General features: G+C 29.9%; 2 protein-coding genes across 2 annotated transcripts; both read right to left on the minus strand.

Moving 5' to 3' along the window:
* Positions 1–1,902: 1,902 nt before the first annotated feature.
* Positions 1,903–3,159, minus strand: LOC109790626 (uncharacterized). The gene has a single exon (XM_020349812.2). The coding sequence runs from the start codon at positions 3,157–3,159 to the stop codon at positions 1,903–1,905; it is 1,257 nt and encodes a 418-aa protein (XP_020205401.2).
* A 10,802-nt stretch (positions 3,160–13,961) lies between these two features.
* Positions 13,962–16,972, minus strand: LOC109790627 (zinc finger CCCH domain-containing protein 64). Its single transcript, XM_020349813.3, has 5 exons — positions 16,963–16,972; positions 16,337–16,443; positions 15,922–16,003; positions 14,308–14,425; positions 13,962–14,203 (listed from the first exon to the last, which is right to left on the minus strand). The coding sequence occupies exons 2-5, from the start codon at positions 16,359–16,361 to the stop codon at positions 14,153–14,155; spliced, it is 276 nt and encodes a 91-aa protein (XP_020205402.2). The 5' UTR covers positions 16,362–16,443; positions 16,963–16,972; the 3' UTR covers positions 13,962–14,152.
* Between the last annotated feature and the right edge of the window lie 733 nt (positions 16,973–17,705).

Raw genomic sequence — 17,705 nt, forward strand, 5'->3', positions numbered from 1 at the left:
TACCCACAAAGCATTAATTATGACAATTAAAATAGGAAGAATAAAAGCATCCAATATTAAAATACATATTTTAATTATCAACTACATCTTTAGGATTATTCCCAAAAATCCTAAAGATATTCCAACACGCTAAAATCTACTTGTTAGCTGCTGTGTCACAAACTGCCTCTATAGCAAGTTTATTTTGTGGCACTGTGCATCCAGTAGGTCCAAGCATTCTTTCCGAAATCTGAACTAAGCATACCCTGTTTGCCAAGTGGCTACGGTTTTTCTTTGCACAGCCAGTGTCCTGTACAACTATTGAAGCTTGTGCCAATTGTGCCTCAGGCTGTTCCTTTATGTAAGAAAAGCTTTGGCACTTCAACACAACAATCTTGGACCCCTTACGTTAAGAATCTGACTCATGAGAAAAACTTATCTCATTTTTTCTCATTATTTTGATGAGTCTCACCATTATGAGCACAATCCATAAGAAACATTACACTCTCACTTAATCTTTCTTTTCTCCTCTAAATTTCTTTCTGAGTGTGACCCTGTAGGTTCTAGTTATGTTAAAAATCTTATTTAAAACAGAAAGCATTGTCTAGCATACAGGCGGGTGATGTACGAACTTATTGTTTATGGAATGGAAAGAAAGTACAATTTGGTCCCTAAAAGATATTACTGATTTGATCTACAAAATTTTCTTCAATACAAATTAGTCCTTGAATACCAAGTTAATAAACAGTAGCAAGGTAAAACCTTCTAGGAGCAATTGGAATAGACAGATACTTTCAAAGAGAGAGGCAACAGAAATAACATCTTTCAGGGACCTAATTGTACATTTATTTGAAGATAAGTTGTTTTAAAATTACTCTATAGTATCTAAAACTATTCTCTAATGACTTGTAGTTTGTGTGTAGTGTATGCAGCAGTGTTTATTCAGAAAAGATGATAAAAAAAATCAAATATAACCACCATAAATGAGAGATGGACACTGATCCACAGTAATTTACCTCTTTTCCAAGATTTTACTTGGTATTCTACAATGCGTTCAATGGGATTCCAGTCTTTCCTTAGTTGTTAATGTAGACAAATTTTTTGTTGCCAACTGCTGAAAAAACAAATGGAAAAGTGAAAGGCTAGAGTCATCTATAAACCCCTGAGCCTGAATAGATCAATAACAGAACATTTGATAACTTTGTTAAACATATTTTTTCAAGTTGCAAATATTAAATTGAAATAAAATCTTATTAGGAAATAAGTTTAACTTACCCCAGATTGAGCAAATTACAAACATATTAATTATTTTAATTTAAATTGATGTGAAAGTGAAACTCGCTCAATAAAGATTGGGACCCACAAATGAATCTCAAATAACAGTAGTAGGAAGTGTGTTGCTACTTACTAGTATCTCTCATCCTAGATTTGCACAATCATCCTCATTGGCAAATTAACCACTTGTTAGTTGTTAGTTGATGCAAATAACAGAAAGTTATCATTAGCTTTGTGACATTAGTAAGTTGCATACTGATAAAAAAAGACTTACCTTTCAGGAATTGAAGTCATGCACTGTCAAAGAATGATTTATTTATTTATTTTACTTCAATTTTGGAATTTCAAGTTATTGAAGCCAAATTAATTTGTTTAGAATTTTACAATTTCAAACCTAAGGTTCTGGAATTGGATTTTTTTTTTCTTTCACAACTAGATCTTCAGGAAGTGTGTACTTATACTTGCAAAAGTCCAAGCTCCAAAAGAAAAACAAAAACAAAAACAAAATCAATTTAAGATGTTGGTAATTTGAAATTGTAAAACCATACAAACTAAAACCATAGGCAGCAAAAAGATTATATAAATAGTAAGTGGTGACATTTTAGCACCAAGGAGTGGGATTAAAAGATATAGTGATACAATCTCTAATCAAAGGCAAATTCCATGCACGAAGTACGTGTTTCCTCTATACCTAAGCATCTTATTGTCTGCTCCAACACACCACATATGGCCCTGCAAATCTAAATGTCCTTTCATTCCAGCCATTTCCCACACAAACTTAAAAATCTCAAGCGCTCGGTCCTGCTTCACACCACACCCCACCGTCTTCTCACTATCTGAAGTCAAGATTCTTCCCATAAACAAGCAAAACTTGTCATCACTTCCATCTGCATAGACCCCACCACACATGTCTACTTCGATATCTGCAACCCTCCCATAGAGGTAATACAGTAATAGAGTGAATAAGCAACGAGACGAGTGACCCAACATTTTGGAAAGCTTCTTTTTCACTAGGCTTTCTTGATGTTGAGCTTCCTTATATCCAATACTGTTGTCAACTAAAACATCCCTAATGTGCAAAAGCCCCTCCTTCATGACCTCAGCCTTAGCCACATGCAACTTTAACATATTTTCACTTCTACAGTATTTAGTCAGATCATTGAACATTACAAGAACATCTTCCCATTTCTGAGGATCATAGGAATCAACTGTTTTTGAAGGAGAAAGCTTCATCCAAGAAGATGACTTAGGGTCCAAACAGACAGAAATTTCAGTAAGAAACTTCATGCAGCTTTGAACAATTTGGCCACCCAATAAAGCACCATTGTTTAAGCCCCGAGAACTCAAACAATTCAAATCTACTGCAAAACCATTCAGAACTTGTTTTAGTGCACCAGTCCATATGCAATGCTGAGTAACCTGTGGGCACACTCTTAAACAAACCAACTTCCTTTGTTGAGTAGAGACATTGAGAAAGTTGCCCACTTTGGTCAGTGAATCAACCACCATAGGCTCTCTTTCAGTTGCTTTACTAAAAGGGGTCAACGATTCATGTTGCGTGCTTGTGGTGAAAGAGGCCACAACATGTTTCATCTTGTGCTGAACAAATGGAGACCCAACAAACACACGGACAAGAGACTTGAAGGTACACATTTCACGTTCAATGCCATCATCAAATACGGTTGTATTGCTGTTTACATCAACAAGTCTCCCGTTAACTGTATCCACATTTGCTAGCAAATCGGTCAACTCTTTCACCTTGGGAAACTCATCCTGATACCATTGCAAGTTGAGAGCGTCTTTTGAAGAGTGATAAAATGTGGAGTTCAGGAAAAAAGCTGAAGACTTGTTGGTTCTAATAAAATGTTTTCCAGTGTAAAGTAGCTCAAAAAGTCTAAGACCCATTATGCCGAAACTAAGAGTCACCTTCCAAGCAAGCAAAACAAAAGCACAGTGACCGAAAGAAAAGGTACCTATTCTTTTTCAGGCATTTTATCAAACACATTGCAGTGGCCCTGAAAAAATAAATGGAACGTTATAATACGGTTAGATAGCAGCATGATAAATTAATGAAACTAATTACCCTTGCAGATAGCTTTATATACAATCAGTAACTGGGCAAAAACGGTGATGGAGAATGTATGGTCACTGATTGGGAGAATAGCCCCACCAAAATACCTTGCAAAGCTAACATATCTTTGTTGGAACCATGACAAGGAGATAAAGCACATCGATACTGTCAGAGCCTACACATTTGGGTCCAACTACTTTGTGGAGGTAGACATTGTGGTATCAAAACAAATGTCACTAAGTCAAGCACACGACATTGGAGAGACACTTCAAGATAAGCTTGAAAAACTCCCCGAAATTGATAATGTTCACATCGATTTGAACACAACTCATAGGCTGGAGCACAAGCCCAAGGTGGTATAGAAAATTATTAGGCAATGATTGCTATGAATTTGGTTGGCATATAGATTTTCTTTTGTTCTTATTGTGGATTATTGTCCTTGTGAAACAAAAAAACAAAAATCTTTGGATTTAGCTTGGATATTCAATCTCGGGCAGGCATGGGTAACCAATATAAGAGAGGGAACAACCCATATATTATTAGTAGGGGTGAGAATTATAATTTCACTTCATGTACTCACGTGTCAAACTCACAGAATATGAACACCTAGGTTTAGCTTTAGCCTAGTAGTGGTGTTGGAATAGTATGTTTAATGTTGTAGATTTAAATCTTATATTGTTTGTCGTGGTAATCTCTTTTACTAATAAGTATAAAAAAATTAAAAAAAAAAACAAAAAAAAAACTCATGAAGCATTTATATTTTTTATTAAACCATTTGGTTTCTTATAATATTTAATTCGCAATTATGATCTTTAATTTTAATTATATAATTTTAGTGTTTTAGTTTTGTAAAATTAGGAATATTGATCTTATTACTAAATGTTTATTCACTAGTAGTTAAATTTGTATGTTAAAGATGACATGGCATTAAGTTGAAGACACCAAAATTAATATCTTATAATATTTAAATTAAATTGTATTTCTAGACCTATTTTTATACAAATTTTATAAAATTAAGAGACAAATTGTGAAATCCAAAAGATGAGCGTGGCTCATATTTTAATGAAGAATATATTTTGAGAAGAAAAACTATTGAGATGTGAAAAAATAAATAAAGGAATCATACAAAAAAAATAATCCATGTAGTGATATACTAATCACATCAGAAAATATAATCCACAGGGTCATGAGTGAATGTCTTTAAATTTATCCATTTTGAGAAATAAAATGTATATTCAAAAGGAAGACAAACAACAAAACATTAGAAGAACTGGTTAAAGTCAATATATATGGCTAGCAATTCAAATTCCCTTAAAGCAAAATTGCATGGTTACATTTTAAGAGTGAAGTTCTACCGCAGAGTAGCCAACTTGTATCACCTAGGAAATGCCAAGCTTCATTTCTTTGCATTGACCAATAGTGCAAACTAATGATCTCAGAGTGGCTGATGCTAACTAGACCAACACTTGCAAAACATAACACTAATCGGAATGAATCCAAACACTTCATATCCTTCTAGTAAAAGTAACACCAATAATTTCAACTCCCTCACACCACCAACATCAAGTTAAGCTAAGGCAGACATTTTGTTAGGAATAGAGGTTTGGATATTAAAGGTCCTCTAGGAGGCAAAGGAACCTATGACATGTAATGGGTGATATATTACCAGGAAGCCAGTTAGTAGAGTGAGTGGTTAGATTAGTTAGACACGTGTGACATTAACTTCAAGCATGCACAAAATTTTCACTTTCTGCCCATGGAAATTTTCACTCATAAATTTAAGATTTAAATATATTTCTAATCTTTCAAATTTAAGGTAAATGTATTTTAAATTCCTCAAATATAAATTGTTTTTTTTAGTTCCTGTAAATTTTAAAAATCCTATTTTAATCTTTCAGGTCACCAACAACATATAAATTACAGATTAAAACAATTATGTTACATCAATTAAATTTAACGTGATATTTTTACTAACAAAGGTATTAGTAGTGAGATTTTATGCGATAATATTTGACAGGTTACCTAACAAAACTAAATATAAAAACTAAAACAAGAATTTTGAAAATTACATAGACTAAAAAAATTAATTTTTAGTTTGAGGGGTTAAAATAAATTTATCTTAAACTTGAAAGACTAAAATTATATTTAAGCCTAGATTTAAAATCTGGACCAATTTGACCTGTTGGATTGGGATCGGGACTCGATGGCTAGCCAATTCAAGTCAATTATAAAATCAGCCATTAATTAAATAATTAAATGAGTATAAACTCAGGTTCAACCAGTGAATTTGGTATAATCCAGGTTCAATTGGGAGGTGCAAACCCATTTTCTTATAATTTTGATCCAGTTTCTATCGAATTATATAAAAGATCACATTTAAAATCAACTCCCTTCAAATAAAAAAAACTCAACTGAAACCTTCTAGAATCAATCTTTTTCTACTTTCCAAAAGAATTGGATAATTCTGTGCCTTGCTTTGAACTGTCAACCATACACATGAGCATCCACAAAGATACACGAAATAAAGGTGATGGTAAGAAAAAAAATTCAAAAAAATAATGATGAATGGAACAGCACTTGCAGATTGACTTTTCCAAAATAATAAGTCTAATGGGTCTTATTCATATATGTTGAAATGGTTGGGAATTTGTTGTCTTGTATTAAACAATGTTATTGTTAGGGGTCCCTACTCCATAGGCTAAGTCATGCTCAAAGTTATAACTGGCTCCTATTTACAAGGCATAACTAAACACACAGAAATCAGATATGATTATTATATATAGATTGTACTATTAAACATAATTGTATAAATAGAACTTGAAATCAAGATTACCGGTCATTAATTACATGATTTCTTTCACTTATTTCCCTCCAAGTGTAAATCACATTCCAATTAATATATATTGTGATTGACATTATGCAGAGAACAAAACTGCTTCTTCACCTTTTTCTCAATTATTAAGAGAATGGCATCTACAAAACTGAGATCTCATCTTATGTAAATGATATGTGAGAAATCTATCATTTGAATGCTATGCACAAAAATATAACAATTGCAATCAAGTTCACAAAAGACACAAAACAAAAGTAAAAAAAAAAAAAAAAAAAAAACAAATTCTGGGGTGACGAAAATGTGGATGGATATATCATCTAGATAAAGTAAAACTGAATTCATCTTTTCTTTATGTTTTCCATTAAATATGGTACACAAAAGTTAAAGCTATTCATTATTTGTGATTGATTGTAATTTGTATTTCAACTCTGGTATCAAATATCAATGTATAGACACACATTTTAAACCATACCTGAGCTGTGAAAGTGATCTATTAATATTGCCAGCTTCCTTCAAACGGTCTCCTGCTGCACCTGTTAATTTTTGCCGTTCTAACCCAGCTAGATCAACAAGACTTATTTTACTTGTTCTAAATCTGCTTACACCATTTGCACGGCTCTGTAAAGTGAAAATATGAACTCAAGGTTAAGATGACTCCAAGGTTATGGTTTTGTCTGTAGAAATTTGATTGGAAACTTATTATACCTACCAGGTCAGATTTGATATTTAGTGGAAATCTACTTAAAAAATTTTGTTAATTCAAATTCTTTATACAGCAGACAAGATATGATGTATCTATCATGTATATGAAGAATAACGGTGACATTGACATGCTAAACTTCAAGGCTTTACAGTTGCAGATAGTGATTGAACATGTAGTCCAATGATTCCAAGAGAACTTTATTTTATTTGGCAGTAATGTTTTTCATGCTAATCAAAGAAGAGATTATAGCTCAAACAAAAGCTAAAGTTGAATTTGTTTCACCAAAGAAGACAGCAAGCTATAAGCAATTTGGCTAGAACAATGACGGAAAATTTGGGGGGGAAACTAGTTAATTGGATATACTATAATTTAGATTGATAACAAATCAGCCATGTATTGAAAGACACAGTTAGATGGATGTAGTGACAGATTCCAGTCACCATCAAGAGTATACAAGAACGCGCACGATGTTTTATTAATGTAATGGTTCCGAGAACCAATGTTGAAGACCGTACAAACACATTTTGAAGAGACAAGCAGAAGGTATAGTGGTCCCTCCGAAAACAAGCAACAAAAACATATACTATAATAATGAAATAATTTTTACAAATGCTGAACGAAGCTTATTTTTACAGAGCAGAATAAAAGCTTAAATAAATAAAAGTATAAAAACTGAGCAGAATGAAATCGAACAGAGAAGCCATAAAATACCTAATAGAAGGAGGTGTGGTGGCCGGCGAGGGACTGTTGGAACGATTTAACACAGCTGGAGGTGTTGTGGCCGGCGAGGGACTGTTGGAACGGTTTAACGGAGAAGGAGCTGTGGTGGCCAGCGAGGGAGTGTTGGAACCGTTTAACAGAGAAGAGAAGGACTGCTAGGGCAAGAGGAAGGTTCAAAACAAATTTCGTGTATCACAAAACTGTTATAAAAATAAAAATAAATTAATTCTTTATTTTATTTTCTGCTCAGTTTATTTAAAATAAATAAATATATATATATTTATTTTAAAATTTAATTTGAATCAAACATGTTATTATTAAATCATAATAAATTTTCTAATATTAAATTTAGTATATATTAAAATTAATTAAATATTTGTATTTAAGAAATTATTACAAATTTTAGACATATATTTTAAAGTTTTTATTTTATTAAATTAATTGAAAATTAATTATATTTTATAACTTTTTAATAAAGTGAGTGAATGATAATGAATTAATTAAAATTTTGAAATATATATTTTTTTAAAATAATTTTTTGGTCAATACTACTAAAAAGTATTATAATAAATAATAAAATTAAATAAATTAAATTTTATAATGATTATTTTTTTCATAATGCTAAATTAAATATTTTAATTTTTTTATAATAAATTAAAATAAAAATATAATAAAATATATTAACTGATATATCAAATAAAATACATTAAAATATTATAATTAAAAGAAATTTAATATTAAATCAAAAGATTATATAAATCATAATTAAAATTATAATAAATATTCTGATATTAAACTTATTATATATTAAAATTAATTACATATTTGTATCAAAGAAATTGCTATAGATTTTAGATTTTATTTATTATGTTTTATAATAAATAAAATCTAATATTAAATCAAAAAATTATAAAAATCATAACTCAAATCCAATAAATATTTTGATATTAAATTTTTTATATATTAAAATTAATTAAACATTTTTATCAAACAAACTCATACAAATTTTAGATTTTATTTACTATCTTTTATAATCAAAAGAAATCCAATATTAAATCAAAAGATAATAAAAATTATAACTAAAATATTTATAAATTGTTTAATATTAAATTTAGTATATATTAAAATTAATTAATTAAATATTTGTATTTAAGAAATTATTACAGATTTTAGATATATATTTAAAAGTTTTTATTTTATTAAATTAATTAAAAATTAATTATATTTGATCTCTTTTAATAAAGTAAGTGAATGATAATGAATTAACTAAAATTTTAAAATATATTTTAATTAAAATTTTTTTTGATTAATACGGTAACTAAAAGGTATTATAATAAATAATTAAACTAAAAAATTATAAGGATTATTTTTTTTAATGATGTTAAATTAAATATTCTAATTATTTTATAATAAATAAAAATAAAAAGATAATAAAAATATGTTTTACATACGGAGTTATCTACGAAAATTTCCGTAGATAACTTATCTACGGATATTTCCATAGATAACTTATCTACGGATATTTCCGTAGATAACTGGACATTATCTACGAAAAAATTTCGTAGATAATATTTCGTAAAAAATTAAATATTATTTACAGAAAAAATTTTGTAGATAATATTCCATTGATAATTAAACGTTATCTACGGAAAAATTTCCATAGATAAAAACAATTTTTCTTGTAGGGTAGCCAATTCAAGTCAATTATTAAATCAGCCATAAATTAAATAATTAAATGAGTATAAACTCGGGTTCAACCAGTGAATTTGGTATAATCCAGGTTCAATTGGGAGATGCAAACCCATTTTCTTATAATTTTGATCCAGTTTCTATCAAACTATATAAAAGATCACATTTAAAATCAACTCCCTTCAAATAACAAAAACTCAACTGAAACCTTCTGGAATCAATCTTTTTTACACTAAAACAATTTATTAAAATTAATCCTTGTTGGTGCCTCTAGATAAAATTTTAGAACCACCAATTAGGTTAGTGTCTAAAATAGTAGAACTCTATTTAACAGAAGTAAAATGAACAAAAAACTACTTGACCTTAAAGGACTCACCAGCAGTTGCTGGGGTACTTGATATGATAGTGGTATCAACTTCCCTGTGGTGTTCACTAGATTTTGAACTGTCTCCGCCCTGTAATTCCTGTCTATCTTCATCACGTTAATTTATTTCCTTTTCTTCACTTATAAGTATGCGTTAACTGATTGGTCCAACATTTCTATTTAGTGCTAGCTTGATTGTTTCTAGTAGGGGTGATCACAGTTTGATTTTTAGACAGAAACTCCTCTGAACCTATTAGGCTCACGAATTTAAACAAAACAAGATACTAGATTATATTAGAAACTTAATCTGGTTCATAGGCCAGGTTCAAACACATAATGCCAAACAGAATGTTTCCCCCTAACAATGTGTCTCCTCCTTCCACTGAAACGGATAAAAAAAACTACCCTTCTCCCTCTCTGACTTCCTCTACAATATATATTAAATAATAATTTTCACATGTATAAAATAACTACCTAATAACACCAAACAATAACTACACTCCACTGAAACTAAACAATAACTACCACGTACACAACTAGACTAAATGCAGTTCCTAAAATAAAATTCAACTTTATCACTCAGTATTTAAATATAATGATCAAAATGAATGAGGATATAAACATAAAGCCCTCAACCTGCCAGGCAAATGAAAAAAAAAAGTAATAAGCATGAGCTATTGTGAAGGTGTATGCAGTATGGATTTTTAATATTATTTTGCCAACAAAAGAAAAAAATAACAATAAAATGAATAAAAGTAAAATTAATGAAATGGCTTATGAAGCTAATCATGATATTGCGGAATAAAAGTATGGCTTAATGTAATAATGCCATATTATGATTTGCCATGGCAGCCTAAAACATGTAATAAAATTACACTAGAGAACATTCGAACACAAAATGCCTAGTTTTGAAGTGGCATTAATTTTCAAACTGTACAAAGCACATCCTTAACACTTTCTTCACAGGAAGTATAACAATTTAAAACGATACAAGTAATCTCAACTTAGCAATAAGAAAGACAAAGTTAGGTATCAAATATGTACTATCTATTGATAAAGTTGATTAAATAAAAACTATATCACAAGCCATCAACATTGAAATAAGGTACGCTCCATGCAATGCTAAAATTGAAACCAACTATATAAATCCAACATGACTTAAAATTCTTGCACACTACAATAATTGTGCGCCAAAATTGCAATCAAAAGGAGGGAAAACAAAGGTTAGAGCATGAAAAGAGTGATCATAAAAACAAACAAGCAAGCTGAATACAATAAATTCATGGAGGAAGGAAAAACAGATTAAAAAAAATTCAAAGAAAGGTAAAAAATTCATATCACATCATGTTTAATACCAGTGTCCCTTATCAGCATTGTTCTAACCCATTCTTTATTTTAAAGATGAGTAGAATCAAGCAAAAATTGAAGGTATTATAGAAATCATTAGTCTCTAACCTTATCATTAAAACTCCTGAAAAAGTGAAATATCCAAGACAAAATTGAAGTAATACAATAAAAAATTTGGATGGGAGAACCGAGAAAAAAAGTTATAATAGGGAAGAAAATGACTGAATTCTTATTGCCTGTGTCAAACATACAACACTACATAGAAACCTCACAATGCTCACGCATACAACACTACATAGAAACATCACAATGCTCACGCATGCCCCACAACAAACAGTAAAGCTATAAAACACCGATACTTCAATTTGCTTCACGTATCCGTTTCCGATACGTATCCGACATGATACTCTTGGATACTTCACCGATACTTGTCAATGAAATATCCTAACTTTTGAAAATATTATGAAAATTTTATTCAATCCCGATACTTTCAAATATTTCACCGATACTTATTGGTGATACATATCGATAAAGTATTCAAATTTTTGAAAAATTATGAAATATTCATTACAACTAAATAAGATATATAAACATTTTTAATATAGAAACATAGAAATATTGGTCCTTGATAAACTGTAAATGAAAATTGTCTTCCACATAGATAATTTTAAGAAATGAATGAAATTGGTAACATTATTTCTATTTGTAAATAATAAAAAGTAATTTATGATGAAATAGTTTATAATTATTTTTAGTATTGTACAATAAGTATGTTTTTAATTTGGATTTGCAAAATAGTAATTATATATTTAATGTTTATGAATTTTGATCAAAATTACAAGTATACAATTATTATATTATATGAACATTGATATATATGACAACACGTATCTTACAAGTATCGTATCCTATATATTTTAAAATTACAAAATTGAAGTAATACAATAAAAAATTTGGATGGGAGAACCGAGAAAAAAAGTTATAATAGGGAAGAAAATGACTGAATTCTTATTGCCTGTGTCAAACATACAACACTACATAGAGACCTCACAATGTTCACGCATGCCCCACAACAAACAGTAAAACAATAATAGAATTGTGAAAAATTGTTTTTGAAAGCTGTTGAATCATTTGATTTTCCTTTATATTTATAAAAGATAAAATCTGACCACTTCTTGGGTTTCTTGGTAAGTAACACGAGTAACAAAATTCAAACACACAATGTGATAGGTCCCCCGTAACAGTAAAAACAAGAAGTAACAGAAAATAAATAATAGAAGATAGAATCATAGTTTATTGCTCTGCCAAGGGAAGAGTCACCTTCAAACATAAGCGAGATTTCCCGAAATGAGGTTTCCATCTCATAAGCGAAACGCACAACAGAGCAGAGAAGCGAAGAAAGCGACAAACAGAGTAGAGAAGCGATGAAATACCTAACAGAGAAGGAGGCGTCGTGGCCGGCGTCTTTCCAGAATGTCTGCTAGGACAAGAGCGGTGTTACAGAGTCTTTCCGGAAGGAGATGTGTTGTTTTAACTTAAGCTCACTGGTTCCTCTCTAATAGCGGTTTTATGAGCCCAAAGTGAAAAAAACTCCAAATTCATGCCAACTTTAGACATTATTAAAATAAAAGATTATAAAAATTATAACTCAAGTTATAATAAATATTTTGATAATAAATTTATTATATATTAAAATTAATTAAATATTTTTATCAAAGAAATTCATACAGATTTTAGATTTTATTTACTATGTTTTATAATCAAAACATATTCAATATTAAATAAAAATTACTAAAAATTATAACTAAAATTATAATAAATTTTTTGATATTAAATTTAGTATATATTAAAATTAATTAAATATTTATATTTAAGAAATTGTTACAGAGTTAGATATATATTTTCAAGTTTTTATTTTATTAAATTAATTAAAAATTAATTATATTTTATCACTTTTTAATAAAGTGAGCGAATGATAATAAATTAACTAAAATTTTAAATAAAAGTGACTAAAAATATTATAATAAATAATTAAACTAATTAAATTAAATTTTATAATAGTTATTTTTTTAATGATGTTAAATTAAGTATTCTAATTATTTTACAATAAATTAAAATAAAAAGATAATAAAATATGTTAATTGATATTTTAAACAAAATATATTAAAATATTATAACCAAAAGAAATCAGTATTATATCAAAAGATGAATAACTGATTTAGTATGTATATACCTAATTTTATTTAAATTATATATTGAGTTTAATTTTTACATATGAATTTTTTATTACTAAAACAATTAAATTCTTTGTTTAAATAGATTTATATTATAAACAATATAAATAGTCTATAACAAAAAATACAATATTTTTTTAAAATAATGTAATTTACTCCGCCCACATACAGAAATCAATAAACGTACAAAGTAATCACATATATTTAAAATTAAATATGGCAACAATAAAAAAACGTTGTTGAAAGCCAAAAAAACCATTCCTAAAAGTTTAGGGAACGGTTTAGGAACGATTTTTCAAGCGTGGATTTATCAACCGTTGCCTATTTCAATATGCAACGGTTTTTTGACATGTGCCCACGATGTCAAAAAAACCGTTACCTAAACTTTCAAGAACGGTTTTCATGATCTTCAATGGCAACGATTTTTTTTTAATTTAAGGCAACACTATTAATTTTTAAAGAACAATTTTAGAAATGTAGTCTATTTTTATAGGCAACACTTTTATAACCGTTGCTAGTGACATCAGGGAACATTTTTTTAAGATTGTCAATGAGAGATAATATAGGTAACAATTTAGACTAAATTTAAGCTACAATTTTGTAAATAGTTTCTAAATAAACACCCAACGTTGTCTAAATTTAAAAATTAATTAGACTAAATTTAACATTTTTTTAATGTTGTCTAAAATATTGTCTAAATTTTACTTTATCATGTGAAATCATATATATGTAATACGCACCTATAATTATAATACAAATAGTATATTAAACAACTCATATTAATAAGAAGAACTATACATTATTTTGGATTGATAATCCTATTGTACATCCTCTTCTTCAACAAGACATTTCTCATGTGCTCAATAAAGAATTGATTTCACCCTCAAAAAATAATAAAACAAATTATAAGGCTAGTCATCCATCCATGTAAGTAATATCATTCAGTCTCTTCATCATCATAAGGTTGATCTTCATTATCAAGTCTTTCCTGCACATAAATATATTTTTTCACTTAGAAAACTTATAGAATTAATCCCCAGTCAATCTCCAACAATTAACATGAAGGAGTACACTAGAGATGAATAGCTAAACCTGCTTATCTCTATTTCCAACAGATGCAAGCCCTATGAAACGAGTGACATGCACAACATCTACATTGGAATATGGTTCACGGGCATAGTATATTCCTTTAGTGCCTGCAATGTGATAACTACCCAAAAAAAAAATCATGAGAAAAAACTGCAATGGCCAGATTCCAAGAATTAATAAGATAAATGGTCACCATATACTTTCAATTCATGATTGAGTAATCAACTGGAAGTATAATAATAAAATAAAATCATATACATAAATATATATTTTTTTATTTAAACCAAATATATCTTCCACTAACTCACAGTCAAAAACTAATTTCGGTAGAGCTTGAGTTTAAATTCTCGCAATTCAACTCTGGAGCAACATTGCAGCTGCCACCCTCCAGCACAACACCTTCTACACGTTCTAACTCCCACCCCCACAGTTATATTCTAATTTTTATCTTAAAAACCATACATTCTAATATAAATTTATAATTAAAAATATTTAATCTCGCGTTCAAGTTACATTTAATAACTTATTGAAATAAATTCTATTAATAGCAAATTTTAATTTTCTCACCAGTGTTATGTCTCTTTGTCTCTCTTTATTTTTATCATTTCACAGTTTGGTCAGTGGCTTTCTTTTTCTCATGTCTCTACGTGTAATAGGTGTGGAGGTGTCAGATAGTCTATCCAAATTTCAATTTGGGAATTTAATTTTTCTTTTAATTCCATATAGACAGAAATAAAGTAGCAATGTTTTATTTTTACGAATTAGAAATAGCTAGCAAAATTCCAAGAATTAATAAGATAAATGGTCACCATGTTCTCATTTATAATGGTAAGTTGGCAACAAACTATGGATTAAGTTGAAGCCAAACCAATAACTATGGATTGGTCAGGTGGGCATTCCTAAATAAATGACTTGCCACTTGGTTAAGTTTCTGAAATTTGTAAACTGTAAAGAAGCATGGTTTGGTTAAAGTTTGAACCTCAAGCAAATCAAGGTGGACCATGAAACCCAAAAACCTAATCTCAATTTGCCATGAAAACAAAATTTATAAATTTGACAATGACACTTTGAAAATTAAAACAATATGAACCTCCAAATGAAAATTGGGAAGTAACATGCCTGTTTTGGCCTAAGTCAGTACTTTTTCCTGCTAAAAACCAACGCAAAAGAGAACCATTTCCATCAATATTCTAAATCCAACTAAGTATCAAAAATATAAATTGGTTGATATTCTAGACTGCTTATAATTTGTAGAACCACAAATATTTGTGAAAAGATCTTGTGATAACAATTCAGATTTTATTTGACCATAAACAATAAGAATACACTTTATTCTTGCATATAATCCCTGATTCCTCTGCCATAATGCATATATTATAAAAAATGATTTTTTTGCCACAGGATTATTGAAAGAAAACTTGTACAGCAGTCTACAGAAGATCATCCTTAGCACACTCATTTTCATATTCAGATGAGATATTTTCAAAGAGCAATGACAATCCATCTTGAGCTGATGAAATAAGGTTATTGAGCTCAAATTTTAGAGATAAATGCTTGTTTATGTTGTGATGGTCCCAGCAAAATATTATATAAAAAAATTCAGTTGAGAAAAGATACCTTTGACTTAAATTCATCTTTCTTATTCTTTGTGAGAAAAATTTCAAATAGAGGACTACCAGCTGCAGAAGAAATAAGTTGCCTGAAAAATTATGGTGAAAAGGGTGAACACCAGAAGCCACATGAGATAGCATGACCATCAAAATGTATCAAAGTAATATAAAGAAATGACCTAAAAAACAGAATAGAACTTCTCCTATAATAGAAGAGATAATTATAAAGAATAACATTGGAAAAAATATATCTAGTTTGGAAACAATGAATCTCTCAAATGGTTAATTATGTTCAAGAGAGGTTGGTGAGTAAGCACTTATTGATTAACTAATTGAATAACGTACCTAAGTTAACTCCATATGATATATTGGACAAAAGAAACACAGAAGGCAATCAAGGCAAGAAGTCAAATAGAAATTACCTAGGATTATAACTCCTTGCCACATATCTTCCGTGCTCTGGAGTTATGCGAATAATTAGACCATGTGGGTCATTAATGTCTTTTGACATTCCAGCCCACCAACCCACCTACAAGAGCCAACAAAACATGTGACGTCAAAGTGTATTATTATTGGTTAATCTCACCTTGATTGTCCACACATTTTTTTCAACCTAAGTGATGATAGCAAGTCAAGTATATTAAGGTCAAAATCCTGACATAACAATGATTCTATTTAGAAACAAAGCAGAGGAAGCAAAAAAAAAGACATACAAATCTAAATCATAAAAATAATCTTCCACACATATCATAAAAAGCCCACTCTTCAAGATATTTTTCACTCAAGAGTTAAAAAAGGGAACAATAAAAGAGAAATAGAGTGTTTCCCAGGTTATTGAATGGGACCTGCATAAAATTTATCTAGTAATAGAAGTATGCATTCAAGAGTATGTTAAAAGAAGTTTCTTTCTTGTTAATAGCATCCTTCAAAAGAAAATAAATCATAGCCAATCAGAACAACACTATATAATCATAAGCAACTAAGCAATCTACCACAGATACAACCACGTTTCAGTCACAACTGAACAAGCAAGCAGAAGAGAGCTTACTGAAGCCAAGGTTGAACAAAAGGTTGTGCTATCAGTAGCAGCAAATCTTGTGCAATCTCAAGTTACCCAGAACAGGTCACTTCCGGTATCAAGCTCCACCATGAACTTTACTCCCGGTGTCCCTATTTGCACTGTCGTATAATGCAAACTGTATGAATCTCCAGAAAAAAAAAATAAGAGAAAAAGAAAACGTTAAAAGAAAAGCAAGAATCAATTTCCAAAAACAAAAATTCAAATACCAACAATCTACTATCAATCACAGTTCCCTTAAACAAATTCAAATACCAAGCATTGTAATCAGTTCAAAAACAATTCAGTATGTCTCACATAAATAAATAAAATATAAGCCCACCCTCGTCAGACCCATTAATCGTGTCGATGGTATCCGCTTCCGCGTCATCCAAAGTTGGAGGCTTTTCAACGGCAGGAATTGAAGGCGCATAGCCGGCGAGGCTCTCCAGCAAGGCTTGGGCGATGGGTCCGTCGCAACCCTAAACCCTAACCACAATATATCACATACTATTCAAGCTTTGACAAATTCCAAAATATTTTTCAAATCTTTTGGTCTTCCCTTCGGCGACGAACTCACGCGAGCACCACCACATTTCAAGAGAGCTCTTTCGAGAGCGTTTGTGGATTTGGAGCCCCACGTCGTTTTGAAAGAGCTCCTCCGGGGTTGTCGATGGTCAGCAAGAGAAAAGCACCCATAAGAATGTTGAGAGCACCCGCGAGAGTGTTGAGAT

The sequence above is a fragment of the Cajanus cajan genome, chromosome 8, assembly GCF_000230855.2.
Source record: "Cajanus cajan strain Asha chromosome 8, NIPB_CcT2T_4, whole genome shotgun sequence".
Taxonomy (NCBI): Eukaryota; Viridiplantae; Streptophyta; class Magnoliopsida; order Fabales; family Fabaceae; genus Cajanus; species Cajanus cajan.